We start from the raw sequence: 24,891 nt of genomic DNA, 5'->3' as shown, positions 1-24,891 counted from the left end.
GGTAGCCTGACACACAAACTTTTAAAGCAAATGGATGATTGTGTAGGTGGGTGGGAGTAAAGAGACTCAAGTCAATTTAACACCCAAAAAAAACTTAATTATGGACAGATTTTGTAACTGTTAGTCACTTAGCAAATATATTTTCAGAAACAAAGTGAGAATGCATTCTTTAATATAGTCTTGAATTCTAACACTTTTTAACAATTATGAACAAGTTAAAAAAATAATTACAATAAATCTCTTAGCTTTTCCCCCACTTCTGAGGAAAAATGACACATTCATGATCTTACATCCAGAAAGAATTAATCCAAAAGTCTTTATTGCACCAACCTGAAGAGTCTTCAAGACAGAGGTAAAAACTGCATTAAAATTGTGAATGTTCATGAAAAGCTCTTTACAATCAGAGCCTCATCACTTATAAGACACACCTCTGTGCACCGTCCTGCAGCTTCAACCACCTAATATAGTCAAATTTCAGGGGCCAACTCTGTGGGAGGTAAAAACTGCCAGAGATAAAAATAAGGTGTTTACATCAGTTGGCTCCCCTTCATTTTGGTTTTTTTGGAAGTGGTGGCAAAGAATTATTTAATTTATTAGGTTTATACACCAGCCTTCCTCATAGGATCTCAGGGTGGCTAACAGAATACAAGATAAAAACAAGTAAATAATTAAAAACAAAACAGTAAAACGGTAGCTTTTGGCTTGGCTGGTTAGTATATTCTGGTGTTTCTGGTGCTGTTAAATCTGTTTTCTGTATTATTTAAGTTTTGCTTTAAATTATTAACTTGACACACCTTAAACCTTGGTATATCAGCTAATAAATGATTTCCATAATACTTGTTTGGTTATATTCAGCACAAAAGACATCAATTTAAAGTATCCTATCATTGGGTGTGGACAGTAATAGAAGCATGATTGAAGACTGATATATAAACATATATAGAAATCAAACATTTTCATACTAAGAAATCATGATGACAATATTAAAATACTAATTGTTTCTATTTAACATCCAGGGAGTCAGATGTTCAAATTCATTTTTTACCAGCAGGCTTTCCTGCTTACATTCTTATGACAGGAAGAGGAGACTGTTGCAGGGACATGATCTGGTATTTCTGCTGTTTCATAATTCTTAAGCATTGTGCAATAACCTGTCAAAAGAAACACACAACAAATACAACAACAAAAATTAATGTATTTGGAACATTCTAAAGTGCTTCACAAGACTGACAATTACTGTAGAAGCTGAATAAAACGTATCAGAAGGTCACTCTAAGGATAAAGGAGAAGATGCTAAAAGCAATTATCATGAAAAAATATGTGAAGCAGAAACTGTAGGAAAGGCAAGCAAAGGAATATAGGAGGAAGCAGATAAACAAGCAGTGAATGTGTTGTGTCAATTTATTGTTGCAGTAAATTAAGAGAAAAAAACATCATCTACCCATTATTTCAGAGAGAATTACATCCCTAAAGTATGCTACCAATAACTGTTCTGTTTCAATTATGTCTAGGGTCGCGGGTGGCGCTGTGGGTTAAACCACAGAGCCTAGGACTTGCCGATCAGAAGGTCGGCAGTTCAAATCCCCGCAACGGGGTGAGCTCCCGTTGCTCGCTCCCTGCTCCTGCCAACCTAGCAGTTCAAAAGTACATCAAAGTGCAAGTAGATAAATAGGTACCGCTCCAGCGGGAAGGTAAATGGCGTTTCCGTGCGCTGCTCTGGTTCACCAGAAGTGGCTTAGTCATGCTGGCCACATGACCCGGAAGCTGTACGCCAGCTCCCTCGGCCAATAAAGCGAGATGAGCACCACAACCCCAGAGTCGGTCATGACTGGACCTAATGGCCAGGGGTCCCTTTACCTTTACCTTCAATTATGTCTGCCCTACCAACTCCCTTACTAATCACTAGGGCTGTCTAAAGCGCCCTTACCCTTGAACTGCCCTGTGGCTCTAATCTAAAAGGCCTCCATCAGGCCAACCTGCTCCACAACTGGTCCAAAATAATTCAGAAGTCACACTAATATTCAATTAGTTTTTGTTTTTTGTTTTTAAAAAAGGGTTTTTAACAGGGGGGGGGGGCGTATTTTTAACAAACAAATAAACAAACAAGCACACAGCCAGGGGGAAGGCAGGGGAAGGAAATGTGCCTTCTTCCCCTCCCCTCCATATACTATTTTAATAGGAAAAACCAGAAACCAGTATTTTTTAACAGGTAGGCTTGGGAAGGAAGAGATACTGAACATCTTATAGAGACATACACTTAGAGAAAGAAGCTTACCTTCCTTGAACTCTGCGGTAGGATTACACCATCATCCCAGAGTCTGGCAGAAGAGTAGAATGCACTGCTTTCTTCCTCTAGTCTTAAAAGACAAAAGAAAAAATTCAATTTTCAACTGCATTTGTAAAGATATATTGTACTTTGGGGAATACTAAGACAATATAGCACATTTTTAATACCCCCAAACTGAAGAGCCAACGGTCTGCTTCAAAAAGTAAAATAATCGCTAGTATAGAAAACAAGTAACTCCAAAAATTTATAATTCTTTTAGCTATTAAAAAAATTAGAAGCAGCACCCTGAAATCCAAAGAGAAACATCAATACCATTAATTTAATCATAACACTGAGGTTTTTGTTGAATGCACCTACTTTTCCTTTAATAGTTTTAAGTCTACTTCTGCTCCTTGTCGATCAGCATCCCAAATAAATGAGAGCGTGTGGCAATGTCTTGAATCCACAAGGCCTATTCTTGCATTGGGCCAGAGGAACAGGAAGTTTGGATCAAATGATCTTCCACACTAAAGACAGACAACACAAGACCAGAGAAATTCAGAAATGAAAACTCACCATTTAAGCCAGCTTGAACAAAGCATTGACTCAAGGGAAACATATTAAGAAGGCATTAAAGAACTGTGAAATATAGTGTCCATCTAATTTAAAACACCAATTTCTGGTTTCAGTACAGTCTGATCCTTTGGTGCCATGTCTACTTGTGTCAACAATAATACTGTATTTTCTTCACTACGTGCTAGAGATTCTTAGTTATATCAAGTTTCAAGTGTGGCATTCAACTACCATGTCTTGTAAGCACAAGGATTTATGCTTACACATAAATCCATTTCTTCCCACGACCACAACCTTCCCTTCAGAGGGTTGGGGGAACACCTAGAACAGATCTGTCCCAACCCAGTGACCGCATGATGAAATCTACTCCTTGGGTAAGTAACAATCCAAGTATTGGAGGGGATGCAGGGTCAGGAGGGAGAAGAACATCTGCCCCATTGTGCAAGGAGAAATCTTTGCACTGATGGAACAAGAGACTTAGCACCATGTTGAATTTTACCCTAAGAAACTAGCTAGGACAGGAGCTGTGTACATGGGGCATGTGGGTGAGGAAGGAGAAGCTGATCCTACGTTCAACAACCTACCATAGCATAGCTTTCATTTCCATAGCAGCCACCAATCACAAGGGTTATCTTGGGAACAGCAGCACAAGCAACTGCAGCCATCATGGATGCTTGTGCTTTCAGCCTACTAGTGTGATCCTCTGCCTGAATTAAAATAAAGAATGGTGAGAGTTATTTCTTTTACTTTTTACATGCAGATGTTCCCTTTATTCCTGGTCTCAACATGTACAGGATTTGCAAATCTTTTATACGAATATTTAAGTGACTAATTTGCCTACCAACAGTAAAAGGGGGGAAAAGAAGAAGATGGTAGTAATTAATGCAGGATTCAGCACTAGAAATTCATTGTTCTAATCTGTTCCTCTTCAAAACAAGACCAAAGCTCTCTGTCTATGCACATGCAGACTAAAAGGAAACAGGAGTTTCAAAAACTGCCAGTCCATCATTTTCCAGGCACAAAAACAAAGTATACTACTTGGAAATACTGAGCTCTGTAGGGAACATTATTTTTCATTGTATATGGTGAAATCTGCTAGTTCTGATTTTTTTCACATAGCAAGAATTTAGTTAATTGTAATCATTACTACTGAATTTCCAACAAAGAAGCTTGCATTATAAGGAAATTACAGTTTCTAGGTATACAACAGCACTTCTTATGCAGTGTTCAGATGTTAACTTGTTGGGCTCCTAATTTGGCTGACAAGCTACCTTAAAAAAAAGGTTAAGGACCCCTGACAGTTAAGTCCAGTCGCGAATGACTCCGGGGTTGCAGTGCGCATTTCACTTTACTGGCTGAGGGAGCCGACATTGTCCGCAGACAGTTTTTCGGGTCATGTGGCCAGCATGACTAAGCCGCTTCTGGCGAAACCAGAGCAGTGCACGGAAACGCCATTTACCTTCCCGCTGGAGCGGTACCTATTTATCTACTTGGACTTTGACGTGCTTTTGAACTCCTATGTTGGCAGGAGCAGGGACTGAGCGACAGGAGCTCACCCCATTGCGGAGATTCGAACCGCCAACCTTCTGATCAGCAAGCCCTAGGCTCGGTGGTTTAGACCACAGCACCACCCGTGTCCCACAAGCTACCTTAAACCTGGGAAATACCAAGTGGAGAGATTTCCCCTCAATCATTTTTCAAACTTTTTACATTCAGAGAACCCGTTCCCTGTTGGATGCAGAGGAATTTGTTATTGCAGGGAAGAACCGAAGTGAGCAAACTTTTCCAGTGAAAAAACTTTTTTCCATTTGAAACTGAAAGCATGATACCCTAATTCAGAGCCTTTTGACTGTGCTCTGTACTAGCTGCTTTACCTGTGCGAGACTGGTTGGCTCTGCTGCACATGGAGCTGTATTCAGGAGAAAAAGGATTGGAATGTTTCGTTGGCTACAAAGCTGTATGAAGTGGGAACCCTTCAGAGAAGCTTCATGAGTCAGCTCACCGTTGTTAGCCACTATTCCAACTAGCTGTCTAACAAAAACATAAAACACTTTTTATAGTACAAGGGTAGTAGAAACATTGAAATCAACACAGTAAGTACCCTCCATGTGTTTAGTACTATAACTTTATAATATCACCTTAAATAGGCAACAAATGATTTGCATTACTTTTGCTTCAAAACTCCCAAGATACTTAGAAGTGTTTACAATAAATAATCTGCTGCTACAAGTCATTTAAAAGAATATGGTTTGGGTGAAGTGCAGGCATGGAAAATTACTTATCTAAATTCTTGTCTAAATTCCCTTACTCTCAAAAGCGGGAATGTTTGTGCAAGAGATCTGTCATAAATTATTAGGGAGCCCCTTATGCGAGGGGAAGGCATGTTCACTATTGGCCATGATGGCTGGGAATGATGGCAGTTGTAGTCCACACAAGATTGTAGGCTAGCTTAGAATGTATGGACAAACATGGTTCCAATGCCGAAGTATGAAGCAACAATCTAATGGGTTACTTATTATGTACTGGTTATGGACATTCAAGGCTGAAAAAGCTCAAATTAATCATGCAAATTTGTACTTTTAGTGACAAAAGCATACATTTTCATAAACAGATGATCCTGCATAAGTAGTTAATATGGAACTTATTTGTTAATGTTCTCAAGTCTGCTTACAGCAGGAAGCAAAATACAGTTCATATTCTCTGTGGCGTAATTTTCCATTATGATGAAAAGACAAACCATCTCAACTATCATATTTTCATCTCAGAGGAAATCAATGAGTTTGAGTCTGCCGCATGCTTTATTAATCCTAGCAAAATAATTCACTTTCTAGAGCTACTTAGAGACAAGCTTAACATTAATGGAAAAGGTTAGGCCACAAGAGGCTTCTCTTTCACTTACAAAACGGACTTTAAATATTTATTTCAGCTTTTTAAAGTTTTGAGTGATCTTAGAGTCAGTGAAAGCAGTCTTATTATCAGCCCTAGAGAATAAGGCCTGCTTAACCATTCAACTGACAACCCAGAAGGTGGCAGTTCATCAGGCTCTTTCAGGCTGCACCACAAGCACTTACTAGCTTCTGGATCCTAGACTTGACTTAAGCAGCTATGTGCAAAAAGGGATTTTCTGCACAAGAAGCCATTACTTCAAAATATTAAATACAGTGTAGCACTTGCCCAAGGAAGGCTAACAGGATGGCATTGAGTTCTCACTGGACAGAGAAGGAGCATGGATAAGAACAATGGTCTGCTGCACGGAGAGCTGCACATTGGGCGAAAGCCTGTTCAACGTACTGACATTTTGTTTTGAAGACGTTGTATATGTTGCAATGCAATTAATTTTAAGGAGGACTCACAAAATTGCTAAACAAAGTTATGGAGGGACTTGGGTAGACTTGCCAGTGCTTCCCCTTCATCAAATAGTTTGAAATGTTTTATGCAACTATTCCCACTGGATACACAAACCATAGCACCTTAAAATTTTGATTTTTTAAAACGGACAAATGGTGAAAGGAGGCTTTTGCTGCTGGACTCTAGTTAGCAGGTGCCCAGCACACACATGCACATACAGTGGTACCTCTAGATGCGAACGGAATCCGTCCCAGAGCCCCGTTCGCATCTAGAAGCAAACGTAGCCCGCGTCTGCGCGTGCACGGGTCACATTTCAGTGCTTCTGCGCATGACGTCATTTTGAGCATCTGCGCATGTGCAAGCAGCGAAACAAGGAAGTAACGCGCTCCGTTACTTCCGGGTTGCCACGGAGCACGACTCAAACGCGCTTATCCCGAAGCACATTCAACCCGAGGTATGACTGAATATGAGGTGTTAGTGAGTGGTGATGATAGCTGAGAACTCACATTTCTCTAGCAACAGCAAATTGATGTTTGTTGGGAATGCAAGTTCCCCACACCTCAAAGTTCTACATGAGAGAAGGATTGGATCTCATGCAAGAATGCGATTGTAAATTATTTGTGCAAGACAACAACTATTCTGGAAAGATCCTAGAAAAAACTCATCAACTAGATTATATTAAATTAGGTCTGATCAGTATCTTTTAGAGCTGATCATGGTCTTTCAGATATTGGTATGTGTCTTGGCCCAAAGCTAGCCATTTCTATGTTTATTAAATAAACTGCTAATTTGCTTAATGTAATCAGGTCTTTGGCTGAACTTAAGTGCTGGTGGCTTGTTAGTAGTGTAATACTGATAATTCTTCTGAGCTCTGAGATGCCAAAATAAAATTTTGCTTTTTAAGTTGAAATATGAAAATATTTAGCAGAGATAAATCTTAAAAAGAAGAATTACTAACGGTAGAATCATATGCATTCTACACAGAAGTAAGTCCCACTAAATTCAACAGGGCTTATTCACAGATGTGGGTATAGTACTGCCGTTGTAAATAATTCTATAAACACATACAATGAATTTAAAAAAAAACAACAACAGGTACAATTTACTATTAATCAGCAACGCTGATTGTCTAGTCAGGTGGCTAAGTACAGACTATATTACTTTAAAACCCCAAAATGTAAGCACTAAGCACTTGGAATACAATGAATCCAACAAAATTTAAATCCAGTTATACACCTTGGCTTCCAAAAAAAGAGTAACAATGTAAAAACAATTGCATAAGTGATCCAAACAACCTGGGAGCCATAATATAGTATGGCTACATTTCTATCTCTGTAACAAATCTAAGCTCAATTCTGCAATTTCAGGTGACTCTAACAGGGATCAAATTACCATTTGCTTGAACAACTAATCATTAAAAAGTGTTGCAATAATGTGGCCCGCTGGTTTAAACTTCTCCCTTACCCTTCTATGTAGGCAAATCCTGCTACTAAGGTAGTTCCATAATTAGCTTTGAATTCCTGGAACCTGCTGCCATCTATCATCCGACTCAGGATCTATAAAATATTGTCAAGAGAAATGAAAAATCAATACTAGGTAGCTTGCTGGAAAAAAATTCATGTCTTCTGTCTCCAATTATGGCTCAATATTCAAAGATAATGGATGATGTCTGACTAAGTCATACTACGAGTAGACACACTGAAATTAAATCCAATGATTTCAATGAGTCGGCTTCAAGTATGATTGAGTCAGGTATACTACTCTGTTAGATCACAAAATTGTAAACTTTAACATTCAAAATTGTTTTACTTTTTTAGATACTGACCGTACATCCAAAGCTAAAATTTTATGATTTAAGTAGGTATTGGTAGAGCATAAGACTCTTAATCTCAGGGTCATAGGTTTGAGCACCACACTGAGCAAAAGATCACTGCATTGCAGGGGGTTAGACTAGATGACCCTCATGGTCCCTTCCAACTCTACGATTCTATTATTCCAGTGGGTTCAACAGCTACAGCCTAATGGAGCTAGCCTGATCACAGTAATCCAGGCTGTAGTAACTTCCCAGGTTGACTACCATTACAGTAGTAGGGCTACCCTTAGAAGATGGCTCAGAGACTACAGCAAAATGTTGCAGCACGGAAACTGACAAATATGATAACTCAGGAGCATACAACACTGCTTACAATGCAGTTGCGTTGCCAGTCTATTTGTCACTGAGCCCAGTTTATGCCCCGAGCTATTTATGGCTTTGTATGCCATCGTCAATATGGCATATAAAGTCATAAATAGCTTGGGACATGAATACCTGAAAAAACACCTCTCTCAATACTATCTTGACCATGACCTGAGATCTGCTGGGCAGGTCCTATTACTTGTTCTTACATCAAGAGAGATTCTGTTAACTGGCATCCAGAATAAGGTATTCTTGGCAGTAGCACCCTAGATCTGGAATGAAGTACACCCTGTGATCAGGCATCTCTATTAAGCTGGAGTAGGGAAAGAGTAGGACAGCCTTACTCCTAATAAAAACTAAGTAGAAGTAAATACTCAGACTAATAAGGCTTTTTGATTCATGAAGAATATGGTGAATACTTCTCACATCTCTTCCTGAGTTTTATGAGAAATAACAACCAACTACAAACCATGGCCTTGACTATGCACACATAAAGGAGTAGACCATTTGAAATACTCAAATTAACCTTTGATCTACCTTTTCAACTCAGCACCTCAACACAGTATCATCTCTGGAAGTACTTCTAAAAGCAAGCAGCAATGGACAACTTTCAGAGAAGTAGCTGTGTTTGTTGGCTGTAAACAACAAAATGTCTTGCAAGCACCTTAAAGACTAACAAAGGTATTATAACATAAGCTTTCATGAACTAAGATCCACTTCATCAGATGCATGAAGCATAATTAACAGTGCTGCCAACTGAGGATCGCACTTCATGCAATGAAGTGGATTCTTTCAAAAGCTTATCTGATAATAAATTTGTTAGTCCTTAAAATGCTTACAGGATTTTTTTGTTTTCACCAATTTACATAAATGATCCAAGAAAACTGAGCCACAGGATTTGTAGTTCAACCACTGTTAACTATACTGTCACACTGTTTATTTTTTAAGCCTACTAACATCAATGGGATTTATATCAAGTAGCCTAACTTCAGATTGCAGCAAACATTTTCCTTACCAATTTTATATGTAGAGTGTAGCTATAATCTTGTGGTGCAAGCCCCAGAAGCTCATCAGCACTGTACAAGGGATTGTCATACTCTACAGTTTCTTCTGTAGGAATTTCATAATTGAGTGTTGAAATAATATTTCTAACACATTCATATGCTTCTTTTTCTGAAGATGCAAAATGGTCAACACAGCCACTGACCCTGAGAAAAATAATTTACAAATATTTGGCAACAGATAAAATTCAACAAACATGATCAGAAAACATTACTACTAACAGTAAAATAAATGATTCCTTATATTTATCTTCTGTCTTTCAAGTGATTGGAAATAATAAACATTTGCCTCAGACAAGATAATTTCTTACAAAAAATATATTAAAGCTGGTGAGACTGTAATATCAATTTGCATTAACTGTACTGAAGGAGGAGTGCTATTAGTTTTCTTCATGAATTCTCATGTTTAGAGTAGCACAATGTGCTCTGGACAGAAACTATTGCTACTGCAGAATGCAGGTGCCAGGGCTGTGAATGGTGCCACATATTTCACTGGGTCCCAAGTACTTGAAGGAGCACCTCTCCCATTATTTTCTGGCCTATGGATTTAGATGTGCTGAGGATCTTAGCAGCTTCTCACAATCCCTCTACCAAGCATAGGGCATGGGGCAGTGATGCAAATAAAGGTCTTCTTGGTTGCAGCACTCCATCTGTGGACCACCACTCCGCTCTGAGATAAGGTTGGCTTTCTTCTTGAGATTTTAGTGTGGTGTGAAAGCACACCTTTCCAATCAGGCCTATAGTGCAGTGATGCTGTCTGGCTTTTTGTATTCCGATTCTTGCTGTGAAAATAACAATCGGTGGTACCAGGGCTTTTTTCCAGCCAGAACTCACAGAAACTCAGTCCCACGCCTCTCAGGTGGGCACCACTGCCATTCTAAGAGAACAAAGGAGGTGTTCTTGGTGAGATCCAGTACTTCCTTTTTCTAGAAGTGGGTTGTACGGTTTGCTATTTGGTTTTGTTCCTCCCTCATTTTAATGTAAAATGTGCAGTACTTGTGCAAGGTACTGAAAGAACAGGATATAAACAAACAAATGTTGTATGTTGAGGGGTGATTTTCGACCCAGAAATAGATATGGGCCAACTAAGTGCAAATAATGCAGCACTTTTTTGTTTCTGGATGCTTCTGACATTTGCAGGCATTTTTTAAAAATGAGATCATTATACCTAGAAAAACTAGGACTAAAGGTATCATTCAATCAATATTAAGAGCTCAGGAACAAATATTATACCTACTTAGCATGCAGGTTGGCTCCTCCCAGTGCCTCGGGATGAATATCTTCTCCTGTGGCAGCTTTAACTAAAGGGGGCCCAGCGAGAAACATTGTGCCAATTTTGTCTACAATGGCTGTTTCCTCTGCCATGGTAGGAACATAAGCACCTCCTGCAGTACAAGAACCACACACAACTGCCACCTAGAGGACACACCAAGATAGCTGGGTAAGAAAAAAAGAACAAAGATGAGGAAATATTTAATTTTATGTTGTAAATTTCCAGGAAAAGTTATCAAGCATATGATTATATTGAGAAATTGCGCTGAAAATCCCACAGGGAAAAGGAGTCAGGAGTTTTATTTCAGAGAGCAGTATCAAATATCGCAGACTTAATTTTATATTGTACAGCAATAATATATAATCCTTACTTAAGCAAGGAAAGCATGTGCAGGCCATACCTCAGATACAAAATCTGTATTATGATTTGTGACAGCTTGTCAGGGCTGGGGGTTTTTACAGCAAGTTTTCTCCACACCTACATTTTTTGAGGTGGGCAGAACCTGCTCCAGTGTTATCACAAGTGAGAAGAGGTAGTAGTATCATGCCTGTGTGACATGTTGCAAAGGGAAGGGTAACCAGCTCAGATTATTCAGGGACCCACAGTGTTCATGATGTGAAGAGAATTTAGAAGGAATGTTTCAGAATGTGACCCACTGGCTATCTTTCTCTAGTCTGTTGAATCAAATGAGATGAAAGTACTAACAGGTGTTTAATGCAAGACGTTAATGACTAACTATGGTCAGATATTTAAGATATGAATGTAATGGCCAGTGATTATCTACCATAATGGTTTCTGATCATAGTGGACCTATTCCTTGTGCAACAAATGCAAAATTTAAACTGCTGGATGACTCTTCCGAAACACTATGAACTGTTTTCCTCAGCAGTGCATTCTTTTACTTATTAACTATATACTACTTGGAAATGCATTTTTAATGCACAGATTTCTTCACAATATTATACCTGAGGGATTTTCAATGCAGACATCACAGCCTCATTGTAGAAAACTCGTCCTCCATGGAATTGGTCAGGAAACAACTCTGCCTAATAATACAGAGGCAGGAAATACAGTAAAAATTCAAAAGTTACAAAGCCTATGTTCTATGCGGTTGTTCTGCCTCTTTCTTTTTCAAATGTGGTTTTTAGCACACTGAAAGAATCATTATTTTTCCGAAAATCTGTATTTTCTTTTTTGGGGTTCCCTCCCAAAAACCCCATGTATATTCTGTACAGTAATTTTATACATACCGGTAACTCATCTTTCTTTGACATGGTTAATTCATTGACAGTTCAACGACAAACTGGCTTTGACTTTGTTACCTTGACTATTTTTCGAGTATACAATATTTTTAGGACACAGACTTGAAAGCTAACGATAAAACAAGTCAAAGGGAATAATTTTAAGCAAATTAAATCAACCAGTTTCATAGAACATGTCTTTTACCTGAAGTGGCAAGAATGCTCCCCCACTGTCCACAAGGTAAACAGACGGAAGTCTATTTTTAATTGCTATTTCTTGAGCTCTCAGTTGTTTCTTCACTGAAATAGGATAAATGGTCCCTCCTTTCACAGTTGCATCATTTGCCATGAAGACACACCAGACTCCACAGATTTTTCCAATACCTGCAGCAATGACTATTGTCATTACATTTTACAAACAGTATGAATTATCCACTTTGGAATATTTTGTAACCGGATCATAAACTAAGGCAATTAAGTACATAAATATTCTAGAGAGATCTTTTGTAGCATATTAAAATGCCAAGGAACTCAGAAAGAATGCAGCTCAACTTTCAGCTATCCTCTTTTACTTACAATGCTGCTAGAGTTTGAACATGTGTAGTGAATGAGAACAGTTGTGGAACTAAGCAGTGACTCAGCTGATAAGGTATCCTATGGTGACATTTTTCAATACATGCAGATAAAATTACTTGTTTATCAAAAGATCCTATAACAGAGATTGCCAAACTAAGGCCCACGGGCCAGATACGGCCCACTGGGCTCCTTAATCCGGCCCGCAAACCTTCCAAACCCTGCCACCCACTCGATCAGTCCCTGCGCTAATCAGGCGCAGCGCAGAGGCCTCGCCATGCGGAAACTGATTTCTGCAATGCGGCACAGCTTCTGATTGGCTGCAGGAAGCTCCTGCAGCCAATCAGAAGCTGCGGACACCTCTGGGCGCCGCCCCTTCCTTCCCGCTGAAGTAGCCGAGCAGGAGGAAGCGGCCAAGCGGGAAGGAAGCGGCAGCAGCGCAGAGGCTGCCTCCGCCACCCAGGCCAGTGGAATCTGGGTACCGCCCCTTCCTTCCCGCTAAGGTGGCCAAGCGGGAGGAAGCAGCCGAGCAGGAAGGAAGTGGCAGTGGTGTGGAGGCTGCCTCCGCCGCCCAGGCCAGCGGCATGGGCTCTGTGCCCCGCCAAGACAGAGGATGCTGCCGAAGACAAGGCAGCATCGGTGGCTATGGCATGAGTGGCATAGGCGGGGGAAGCCTTTCGGGAGGGGGGTGCTTTCAGGAGGTGGTGGGTCCGGCCCCCGACAAAGTCTGAGGGACAGTGGACCGGCTACCTCCTGAAAAAGTTTGCTGACCCCTGTCCTATAAGCTCAGTGTAGAATCTCCTTATTGCTTTGTTTGTTGTCACAGAACTGATTCTTTCTGTCCTGAACAAATTAATTCTTTCAACCAGTTAAATAAAGGCTGCAATCCTAATTCCTCCCCACTGCTAAAAGAGGAGCCACCACTGCATTCCCAGCCCAGCTGCTCATGGTGGCTGCAATGGAAGCGGGGGAGGCAGGACAACTGGGCCTGATCCCTGGGCCAGCTCAAGGTCTAGATTCCCAACCCCTGTATTTTGAAGTCTTCTGTTGGGCTCTGAAAGTGTGAATACTACCAGCAAGCCTTCTATCTACTTGAATGTCTGGCAACCAGTTAACTGAGCTGAAGGGTGTCTCTGCTCAATTCAACCCCACATCTGATATAAGGTTGGGTATGGATTGCACTGATCAGTTAAAGTCAGATGATAATCTATCAAATGTACATACAGTATTATCAATATTTCAGCTTGAGATATTAGATTTAAAGGCCAGCTTTAATACTTTTTTCATTCCTGCTCCACAGACAAGAATCCAAAACATCCTCAGAACAAATGTTTTCTAAATCACAGCCTGACCAATTAATTGACTGAGGCTTTAGTTGATTAATTTATCAATTTAACTCATTAAACCTTGTGTCCATGCTGCAAAAGAATGGAGGCTAATTTTACGCATCCCAGATAGATGACACCATAATATGTACTACACACGTAACCACAATGGGAAAACACAAATGAACAGCTTTCCTACCAACTTCAAGGCCACTACTTAAATTCTAAGTATTGTTTTCTCATAAGCCCTTCATCAATCTCTCAACTGTGTAGCTTAGTGAGGACTGGTTTCCACTGCTGACATCATGTGTCACTGCTGCACTGGATCAAGGAGCAGGTAGGCAAAAGAGCTGGCAAGAGGCTAAATGCAGATATGAGGATGCCATTTTGTCTTTTACAGAGCACCTAAGTTTCTACTTTAATTTAGTTAACAGATATAATGTGCCCCTCAGAAATCTTTCTTTACTATATGCAGAAAAAAAGCATTACATTTAAGCATGAAAGAAAAACTATGAGTGTGACTCTTGCCTTGTAAGGTGGATACCATAAACAGATTTACAAGTCTACTGTACGTTAATACCCACCTAGGAAAGCCTTATCTGATGTGTGCCAAACCAAACCTGATCCAAACATTTGCTTCTGCTTGTTGAAAAGGTAACTTAAAGGCACTCTAGTGTCTCCCTCTCATTCTGTCTTCACTATTGCATCTTCCAACAGGCATAGCACAGATGGAATAGATTTTGTTATTTATTAACAGCAGCAGGCCACACTATCAATTGGCATGAACTGATTAAGTGCATGCAGATTTACTATACTGCGATTTACCTTTTAAAAAATCCCTTACGCAAAACCTACCAGTGAGACATCCTGCTGCAGGAACATCACCATAAGGCATATCAAGGCCTGCAAAAGGGGAGAGCTCAAGGAAACTTTCATCATCAAGAAGCATCTTTAAGCGTTCACGAACAAGCAACTTTTTGTTCTTCTGAGTGTGGCGCAATATTGCATTTTTTCCTCCTCCTTTACTGACCTTCACAAGCAACTCTGAATACCTGATATCAAAATGAAAAGCTCAATGGAACTGAAAACCAACTTCTGTTGCCAAAGACAAAAGTACCTTAAGAACAAGTTAATCCAACACACATATTAACAACACTGCCATCATACTTGTGGGGAAATAGTGTGACTGTATTATTCAAAATTCAGCAACAAAGAAAAAAAATATGAATTTAAACTGGACACATACATGTGTTCACATGTCAAATTAGGGGAAACCTTGTATGACATAGACATAACCTTCATCCTGGAAAAACATGAACAGTTTGCTTCATGGAACTGTGGCTAAGTACAGACTTAAAACAGCTTCTTCAGAACTATATTTCTTACGAAATGAAAAGAGCAGATAGAATTTTGTCCTTACCTGGAACCAGTCTCATATTCAAAAGTAAAAGTGCTTGGATGATTTTACTGTAAATTCCCAAACAGTCCTATAGCCAACCACAAAGCTAGGACAGCCTATCATTCAAAAATTAACTGTATTTGATATTTGAATTCTGGCTTTCTCAAGAGATAAAATGGAAACAGTTAAACTAAAATAACTAATGCAAAGTACTCATTTTCATGAGTTTTCTTTCAGCTTGCACGACTAGTTTTGAATAAAGCCCTTTGGGCTACTGCCATTTTTTTCTTCAGGACCAATACGTACAAGTAGTGAGTCACTTTCCTCTCTTTATCTGTGAATCATGATTAATTGAAAACTCTTAGGAAGATATGACTCATATATATCTTTGCATTCAAAATGAAATGAGGGACAGGTTTTATGACATTTTCAAAAATTTGTAAAGCATATAACACAGATAACATTTATGGTATCAAGTTGCTAGATGCCTTTTTAAATGAGCTAACATTACTCCAAAAGTGCTAAAGCATCTACCCAACTTGTGAAAACAAAAATCTTCACAAGACATATGCAGGTACGTATATAAGTTGAGAAATCATACCAAACCTTTCAGGAGGCAGGAGAAATAACTTGTAACAGTTTTCAAGTTTATAGATAATTGAATTCAGCAAACCGATTAAGGAAAAAACTGAAGCCAGGGGAATTATTTTGGATCCTGGTCTAAGGTAAGGCTAGTTTGCAAGAACCTAAAAATGCATACCTTACTCAAAACTGTTGAATCAAGGGACTAATGCTGCAGAAATATTTTTTTTAAAAAATAGTTACCTCTGAATGCAGATCTCACTGTTTCTTGCATTGCCTTCAACTACGTGTCTATACAGGGAAGGGATGCTTCCATCTAATACTGGAAAGTTTTTTGGATGGTTACGTTTATTGTTTATTTTGAAGCTCATAGAGGAGGAATGTAGCATGTTATGTGGAACCACGCTGGTGCATTTTTTTCCATCCTTGTATCTCCGAAGGCTCCATATTTGCTGTCTGCCTATGCCAACTTCCTGACATATGCTCTTGGAAGTTTGGAATAATGAAGAGCAGGAAGTAGACGAGGGGTGTCGTGAATACCTGGAGAGCATGGTGAGAGCGATCCACATGATCCTAGAATGATAAATAACATATTACTTATTTTTAAAATGCACATCCCATATCATCCCTGAATTCATACAAAAATAAACCAATAGCCCTCCCAAGATAAAATATTGTGGCATACGACTAGAACATTTCAGTTATCATTTTCAATGCTGTATGGAAGCAAGTACACAAAAACTTTTCTTGAAGCAAAATCTCTGCTAGTTAATTTCATTTCACTTCAACAGTTAAAGAATTTAACTTAAAGGAAGGACCATTCTAGGGTCCACCTTTATACCTTACACCAGGCACGTCCAAAGTCCGTTTCAGGGGCCTAACTTTGGTTGACCCCCATGGCCCTTCACTTCATCAAATTTGGCCCTCTTTGGAAAAAGTTTGGACACCACTGCCGCTAGTTGGGATGCTATACTCTACCAGCAGCAAAATCAACAGCACAGTAAAAGCACTAGAAAAAAGCTCTTGCCAACCACCAATTACAAAGTTATTCCCAATGATACACTTTTAGTGCAAAAAGAGATCAATCATCCTGTGGTAACAGCATTAATACCATGATGATGCGATTGAACCCATTCCACACATAATACATGAGCACTGTGCCAGGAAATCTCACAGCACCCCATCCAAAATAGCTAATTCCAAAGCTCAGTGGTTAGGAGACTCCAGTGCTTCCCTGAGGCTGGTATTTGAATCTTCTGACTGCCAAAACCCAGGCATTAGCAGAAAATTCCTTATGCCAAGGAAGGGACCAGGGTCACACACAAAAAAGAAGGAATGCCATTTCAGTTATAACAGTGCAACAACACAATAACTAGGAGGAAGCCACCATGCAGAATTTAGGGGAAATTAAGTTGTGGTATATCTGGGGCTTAGTACTGCACCTTTACTCTCAGGTTAAGTGGGCATAAGTTTGTAGCCTGTCAGCTAAATTAAGCCATTAACAGGTCAACTTTATTTTGTAAAGTGATGGGCTGAAATTAAACCTCAACCAACTATAAAAAAATACGGAATTATTTTGCGGCAAGACAAACCCTGGGAGTCCATTTAGGGTGCACCAGCAGCCTTCTCCAACAGAGAGCACTCCAGATGTTTGGGGCTACAACTCCCATCTTCCCTGATCATTGGCTAAATGCTGGCTTAGGCTGATGGGAGTTGTACTACCCCTGAAGAACAACAGGATAGGCAAGGCTGCTATTCCTTCTGTGTCTGCTTCGTCTCTTTGCTTCTAAAATGGTTGTTGTATTCTGAACTGCACTGATGCAGAATTAGGAATATATGCAACTCATGGAAACTTATTTGTTCTAGCTGCATTACACTGAGCTTGAATGCTTTGTCTCAGCGCGCGTTCAACAAGTCCTTGGCCAAAACTGATCTGACTGTCGCTTGCTTTTATTGCACTGACTACATTTCATTTCACCTAATTGAGAGGATGGACGATTTTTTTTGCTGTCCGCCTCATGTTTGCTTGTTTTCGTTCTTTTGTTTTAACTGGCGGGTCTCGGCGGGTCTCTTTCCCGAAGGCCCCGCGAAACAACTCAGAGCTCTGGCCCCAAGGGCGGCCCCGGAGTTTCGAGGGAAACAGCTGAACAGGCAAGTTCGCTGTAGGCGAAACCAAGGCCTTGTTTCCCTTTTTTATCCGTCCCCTCCGTCTCTGGCGTTAACCCGACAACTGCACTGGGTTCGCCCACCGCCAGCTGCGTCACCCGACGACCGTTTTCTAACGGCCATTTTCTACCCGCCCCGCCCCCCGCTTCGGGACGCACCGAAGGAAAGTTCGAAGTTACCGTTTTCTTTCAACTCTTGGCTTTTCCCAGAAGTCCCCGGCCCCGCTTCAGTACGTAAAGCGTCCTCAGCGTCCAGGACGGGCTCCGCCCCCATGGCCTCTCTCTCTCTCTCACAAGGGCGGAAGCCAACGCCTGTCCCCTGGTAAGTGTGGGAATGCGCATGCCCGCTTTCTTCACGCGCTTCCCCCTGGCCAGTTAACAGCACGTGCTGAGCGAGTCTCTCGCGGGCGCTTCCTCACGCCTGTTCCTCGAGTACAGCGAGCGGGGAGGGCAGAAGGGCAGAAGGAAAGCCAGGCAGTCCAGCGTCCTGTTCGCACGCTGGCCAACTAGACACCTGTAGGGAATCTCGCAAGCGTCCACGCCCAACCACTGTGGATTCCAGCATCTGCCATTCAGAAGCATTGCTGCCTCCAATTTTAGACGCAGAGCACAGCCAGCCTCTTTTGAAGCCATCTTTAGATTGGTGGCCATCACCGCCTCCTGTGGGAGCGAGTTCCATGGTTTAAATGAGGTGGCTCTGTGGATTCAGCCACAGATCCTAGGGCTTGTGGATCAAAAGGTTCAAATCCCTGCGACTTGGTGAGCTCCTGTTGCTCGGTCCCAGCTCCTGCCAACCTAGCAGTTTGAAAGTACATCAAAGTGCAAGTACAGTGATGCCTCAGGTTACAAACGCTTCAGGTTACATACGCTTCAGGTTACAGACTCCGCTAACCCAGAAATAGTACCTCAGGTTAAGAACTTTGCTTCAGGATGAGAACAGAAATTGTGTGGCGGCGGCACAGCGGCAGCAGGAGGCCCCATTAGCTAAAGTGGTGCTTCAGGTTAAGAACAGTTTCAGGTTAAGAACGGACCTCTGGAACGAATTACTTAACCCGAGGTACCACTGTAGATAAATAGGTACCACTCCGGCGGGAAGGTAAACAGCGTTTCTGTGCGCTGCTCTGGTTCGCCAGAAGCGGCTTACGTCATGCGGACCACATGACCTCCGGAAGCTGTACGCCTGCTCCCTTGGCCAGTAAAGTGAGATGAGCGCCGCAACCCCAGGCTCATCCGCAACTGGACCTAACTGTCAGGGGTCCCTTTACCTTAGCTCTGGACATTTTGTTTCCCTGAGTTTATTTCATTATGTTTTCAAATCCCGTCTCTGTGCTATCTTTGCCTAACTTGCCCTTCCCAACCCACCCCCACATGTTTCTCAATATATTTCATATTGGATTTATTCTTTAATTTTTTTACACAGAGAGTGTTTAAACAGATGAAAACCCTTTTTCCATCTGGCTGAGGAGTTGCACTGGAAGGCTTTATGTTGATTCTGAGAGCCGATTGCAAGGGGAAACAAGGTTGCCATGTTTTATTAGTTTGTCTTTCATATGTTATTTAAAATAACCAAACATATGAAAAATAATAAACAGGTGTATAGTTAGTTGCAGATTGACTGGTATATCTGAAGTGATGCAAGAGCCTCATCTTTTATATGTTTGTTCATTTCCTTCCAGTCTTACTTTTTTTTCCCCCAGGTAGCATTCTATTTGGAAATAAAATTTTAAAATTCTGCCAAAAAAAGAAAGATCAGGAAACTCTTAGTACACCATGAATAAGCTTGTGAAACCACTAAAAAGTAAAACAGCCCAAGGAGAAGCTCAGTAACTACTGAGGGAGTTTGGGTGTGTAAGTTAGGTTGCCAGATCTTTTGCAGACTTATTAATTAGTCCAAATAAATCATGGCTGCTCTCTTATCTTCACAGCATAATTGTGAGGAATGTTAAGCTGAGGGATGGTGACTAAGTTTTATAGCTGCATGGACATTTGAAGTTAGATCTCTTTGGTTCTAGACTTCCAGCACACAGGTGTGACTAAGGTCACAGAATCTGCAATCATGTAATACTTATGTTACTGACCTACCCTTTTGTTCTTGGTTTTATTATGAATTTTGTGTTTTTTCATCTTGTATTTTCATATTGTGAACTGCCCTGCGAATCTTCCCAGCCCTATAATGCATATAACACCAATGTCTCACAACAAATGTAACTGAAGAACCTGAAGAAAGAGACAATGCATGTGCTTTTGAAAACGAGGGGAAATTATAATTTTTTTAAAGAAGAAAAGGAGTGTGTGACAGCCCCCAGTATTAAAAGAGCCCCCACCCCTATTACATCATTAAAACCAGAACAAACTTATGAAACTAAGTAAAGGTAAAGGGACCCCTGACCATTAGGTCCAGTCGTGGCCGACTCTGGGGTTGCAGTGCTCATCTCGCTTTATTAGCCGAGGGAGCCGGCATACAGCTTCCGGAGGTCATGTGGCCAGCATCACTAAGCCATTTCTGGCAAACCAGAGCAGTGCACGGAAATGCCGTTTACCTTCCCGCCAGAGCGGTACCTATTTATCTACTTGCACTTTGACGTGCTTTCGAACTGCTAGGTTGGCAGGAGCAGGGACCGAGCAATGGGAGCTCACCCCGTCGTGGGGATTCGAACCGCCAACCTTCAGATCGGCAAGTCCTAGGCTCTGTGGTTTAACCCACAGCGCCACCCGCGTCCAAACTATGAAACTAGAAAAGAGCAAAAAATATCAATGTTTGGTCCAGATCCTAGGTACTGCACCCTCACTAAAGGAGACTGTATGGATGATTGACTAAATGATTGTAGGATGACGTGTGTACCTGAGCTTATGGCCTCATATTCTCTTTATCTTATATTCTGCTTTATTACAAAAATGACGACTAGACTACTGATCCTAAGCTGAATAGTTAGTTGCCCAACCACCCCCTCCAGAACCCACCGCTCTCAACTGCTTCACATTCAAACTCCCTTTCAAATCCTCATCCAATCATCACTCACCACCAGAATCCCACAATATCTCTTTGCCCCTCCCTCCCTCCTTAACATTCCCATAATCATTCTGATACAATTACCTTAATAACCCTTCTACATTCAATATTTTATACACACTTCTCCCTATAACCATACTGTTAGAAGCACTTGAGCTTCCCATGCCTGGTTCCTAGGAAATGAGGGTGAGAACTGCAGGTTCTTCATCCCTGTTCTAAAAACCAGATGTTTTCCCCCAAATGATCCTGGGAATTGTAGTTTCTTAGGGGTTCTGGGGATTGTAGGTCTGTGAGAGGGAAGCCACAATGGCATGAATCATTTTGGGAGAAGTCATGTGCTTTAAAGGCGCATTGGATGCTCTTTAAAACACAGTATCAGAGACTTGTAGAGTTGGAAGGGATCCCAAGGGTCATCTAGTCCAACCCCCTGCAATGAAGGAATCTCAACTAGATGATCCATGGCTGATGGCCATCCAAGCGCTGCTTAAAAACCTCCAAGGAAGGAGAGTCACCGCTTCAGGCCCTAAGGGCCTCTGGAGCAGGAGAAAACAAGTTTGCTTCATCCTCCATGTGACAGCCCTTTAGACTTTAGTTATTGAAAGGGCTGCATGGTGTGGATCGCTTATCAGTGTTATGAGCAACACATTTCTCTCTCCCCTTTCTCCATACCATGCAGAATTGCAATGGTAACCAGAAGGCTGGAGTTTGGAGGCTGTGGGCAGGATCCTTGCATTGCTGGGGGTTTGACTAGATGACCCTTGGGATCCCTTCCAACTCTGCCATGCTATGATTATATCAAGCAGCTAAACTGCTAAAGGAACAAAAGGATGCTTCTGAAACATTTGGGAATCATAGGAACACTCTCCCCACCAGTGGCTTTCAGCAAGAGCTTGCATCTTCCTTAGGAGAGAGGCAGTCCAGAACAAGCAGGGAAAGGCTCAGAGTTCAGGTAGGTGGAAATGCCAGTTGAGTGCCCTATACTATAGGAAGGCTTCCTTCCTGTGTCTTCCACCCTCATGCGCCAGACTGGTGCTAGCATGGCTGGGAGTCAGGCGCCTGCTGATTCCTTCATTTTCTTTGCAAGGAGGGAGCCATTCCCCAACATATACTTCGTTCTGGCCAAATCCCTGGAGAGATGTGATGACTCTCAGGTACTAGGGCAGAGGGAAGGAAGGGTCCTAGTGAAACACGTTTGGGGAGTCTGTGGCTTCCAGCAAGTGCTTTTTAAAAGCATTGTTCCCTCCAACAGGGGAGGCTGAGCATAGCCATCACGGCTAGTTGCCTTTGATAGGCCTCTCTTCCATGCAATTGTCTAGCCCTCTTTGAAAGCCATCCCACCCAAGATGCCCTTGTGGTGTATCTGATTCTCCTATGCTTCCTTGCTCCTGCAAGGAGATGACTATTGTGAGATCCTTTGGTTAACATCTATCTGGGCTGGAAAATATTAAAGAATCAGGACTGGTGAGCTTCCCTTGAAGCACAACTGATCAGAGGCAGGCAGATTTGTTAGCATCTTGATAAAGATGCTCATACAACAAAGGATGCTATCATACCACGCAAGCATCTCAGAAAAAGCTCCCAAGCTGATGGAGAAGAGAGCAGTTAAGTGATCGGGGGCTGCCATTTCTGGATCCCACCACAGCCCTTCCATGTTGCCAAAGAAATCATTGTCACAAGAGTTTTCTCCTCGCACCTCCTCCCCATGAGCCCATGTGGGGCTTCCTCAGACATATGCTGTGTCTGAACCAGCAGATCTCACCAAACCAAGTAATCGAGGACCCAGTCAGAAAAGGAGTGTGCGCGGTCATACTAGAAATAAGCAAAATAACTAAACAGGTACTAGAAGTCACTCCAGAACTGGCCCTACTGAACATCATCCAAGATAACAATACCCGCTCACACTAGAAAGAGCTCATAACCCATTGACAGCATATGATTCAATATGGCTAACTTAACCTGACAACCCCCCTCACCCACACACACACAAATCCCACTGCAGCCAGCCAAAGACGATCAACCACACCCTAGGCCACCCCAGCCTCTCTCACCACCAAGGAAACATTACAAGCGAATAGAAAGAGAACTTCCCCAAGTGACGCTGACAGGAAAACCCCAAGCATACACGAAATAAAAGAACTTAAGCTTTGCCTCTCTCCTATTCCCCGCCCCCCTGAGATCTATGGGTGAAGGGCAGTATACAGATTTAATAAAGCAATAATAATAAAGTTTAAAAAAAACAAATCAGCAAACCTTGGAGTTCCCATAGCACACTGATAGCAGCATAGCACTCTTTCTTAGTGGTTCAGGTTTTTGTTTTGTTTTTTACAATATTCTCTGTGCTCTCCAGCTGAGTTTACTATTAGAGGATTATAATTACAGCAAAAGAACATACCTACAAATGAGTTGAATTTGCAGGTATTAGAATACAACATACTAAAGTTGTATACAAGATTAAGCTTTGGATGCCTGAGGTTTGGCCAGATGAACATTTCATATTCCCAAAGGAAAAAGAGAGACATTATGGTATAATTTTTCAATCCAACTTGCATTTCGTTAATTGTCCTGTAGAGGTCTCCATGACTTGCTAAGTAATTGGCATAGAATTTCTTACAATTTCTATATTGTTGCTGTTTTGTGGGTGAGATTCAACTGCATATGTACTAGCAAAAAGTTTTTGTGAACTCAGCAGGGAAAAGGCATGATTGGTACCTTCATTGCACAAGAGTATTATGCTGGATAAAATGAATGAACAGACTGTTCATTCTTACTGTCAGTATAACTTGTAAAAATATGTACAAGGGAGAAGCACACATTAATATGAGTACTGTCTGAAATACTACAAACTCATAACTCGTTAGCTATGTAGGGAAGATGGCTTATCTGATTAATGAATAGCACTGGAGCTTAATTATTTCCTCTGGAATCCTTTTTGCCCGTTTAAATAGACCCAGAAGTGAATATGCAGTAGCTTAGTCACTAAAGATCTTTTCTGAAAATTAAATAATATAGCAATGAGAAGTTACTTTAAAATTCCTAAGGCTAATTGAGCAGTGACAAATGGTTGATAGTCTTTGATAATATGTTATTAGAATGATATTGAAGGCCTTTTATTTTGTACCGTTTGGGTGCTGTCTTGTCCAGTCATGAGTGCTTAGTTGTCTGGGGTTAGGGCTGACAAGTCAAGTTTTTTTTCAAACAGGAGAGGCAAAGCAAATATGGGGTGCGTTAAAGAGGAATAAGTCTCTCTTCTGTCAGCTTTTGTTTTGTTTTCTTGCCACAGCTGGAAGACGTTAGGCATTAGATATACTACATCCTTTGAATTGCAGCAGTTCCTGTATTTGGGGGCAAATACCATACAATTCGCAAGACCCCCTGAGAGTCAACTAAAATAACACCATCTCTTTTCATCTAGATAACCAACCCACTGACATGTGGATATTTTATGTAAATATTTCTCTTCTTTCTGATGCTTACAAGTTTTACATCAGAGTTCTTCTTAATGTTGTATTTCCCATTAACATATTTCAGTTTAATTAAAAGCGTCAGTTGTGCTACTCTTTCATCCTGGAGGCAACACTGCTATCAATAAGCTACATACAATTGTCTACATAGAAGTTGAAAACAGAAAATACTGTGTAAGGATCATAGAATCATAGAGTTGGAAGAGACCACAAGGGCCATCGAGTCCAACCCCCTGCCAAGCAGGAAACACCATCAGAGCACTCCTGACATATGGTTGTCAAGCCTCTGCTTAAAGGCCTCCAAAGAAGGAGACTCCACCACACTCCTTGGCAGCAAATTCCACTGTCGAACAGCTCTTACTGTCAGGAAGTTCTTCCTAATGTTTAGGTGGAATCTTCTTTCTTGAAGTTTGGATCCATTGCTCCGTGTCCGCTTCT

At 41.2% G+C, this 24,891-nt stretch overlaps 1 protein-coding gene and 1 long non-coding RNA gene across 4 annotated transcripts; one reads left to right on the top strand and one right to left on the bottom strand.

Annotated features, from left to right (window-relative positions):
- Positions 1–556: 556 nt before the first annotated feature.
- Positions 557–18,302, bottom strand: LOC308478834 (methylcrotonoyl-CoA carboxylase beta chain, mitochondrial-like). 3 transcript variants are annotated; one of them, XM_081008927.1, is made up of 13 exons: positions 18,163–18,302; positions 16,061–16,390; positions 14,692–14,888; positions 12,144–12,322; positions 11,663–11,743; positions 10,662–10,840; positions 9,379–9,571; positions 7,652–7,743; positions 4,714–4,870; positions 3,424–3,546; positions 2,645–2,793; positions 2,276–2,357; positions 557–1,151 (listed from the first exon to the last, which is right to left on the bottom strand). In XM_081008927.1, exons 2-13 carry the CDS (start codon positions 16,384–16,386, stop codon positions 1,062–1,064), a joined length of 1,848 nt encoding a protein of 615 aa, XP_080865053.1. In that variant the 5' UTR covers positions 16,387–16,390; positions 18,163–18,302; the 3' UTR covers positions 557–1,061. The 3 variants fall into 3 exon arrangements, with proteins under 3 accessions (XP_080865053.1, XP_080865054.1, XP_080865055.1); XM_081008928.1 differs by having other exon boundaries at positions 18,142–18,268; XM_081008929.1 differs by lacking the exons at positions 14,692–14,888; positions 18,163–18,302 and having other exon boundaries at positions 16,061–16,229.
- On the top strand, positions 18,204–21,625 carry LOC308478852. Its single transcript, XR_013987336.1, has 3 exons — positions 18,204–18,304; positions 19,403–20,348; positions 20,718–21,625. It is a non-coding gene; the product is annotated as an uncharacterized lncRNA (long non-coding RNA).
- Positions 21,626–24,891: the final 3,266 nt, after the last annotated feature.

The sequence above is a fragment of the Podarcis pityusensis genome (assembly GCF_964106645.2).
Source record: "Podarcis pityusensis genome assembly, chromosome: 6".
Lineage (NCBI taxonomy): Eukaryota > Metazoa > Chordata > Lepidosauria > Squamata > Lacertidae > Podarcis > Podarcis pityusensis.
This window is presented reverse-complemented; position numbering and strand designations above follow the sequence as displayed.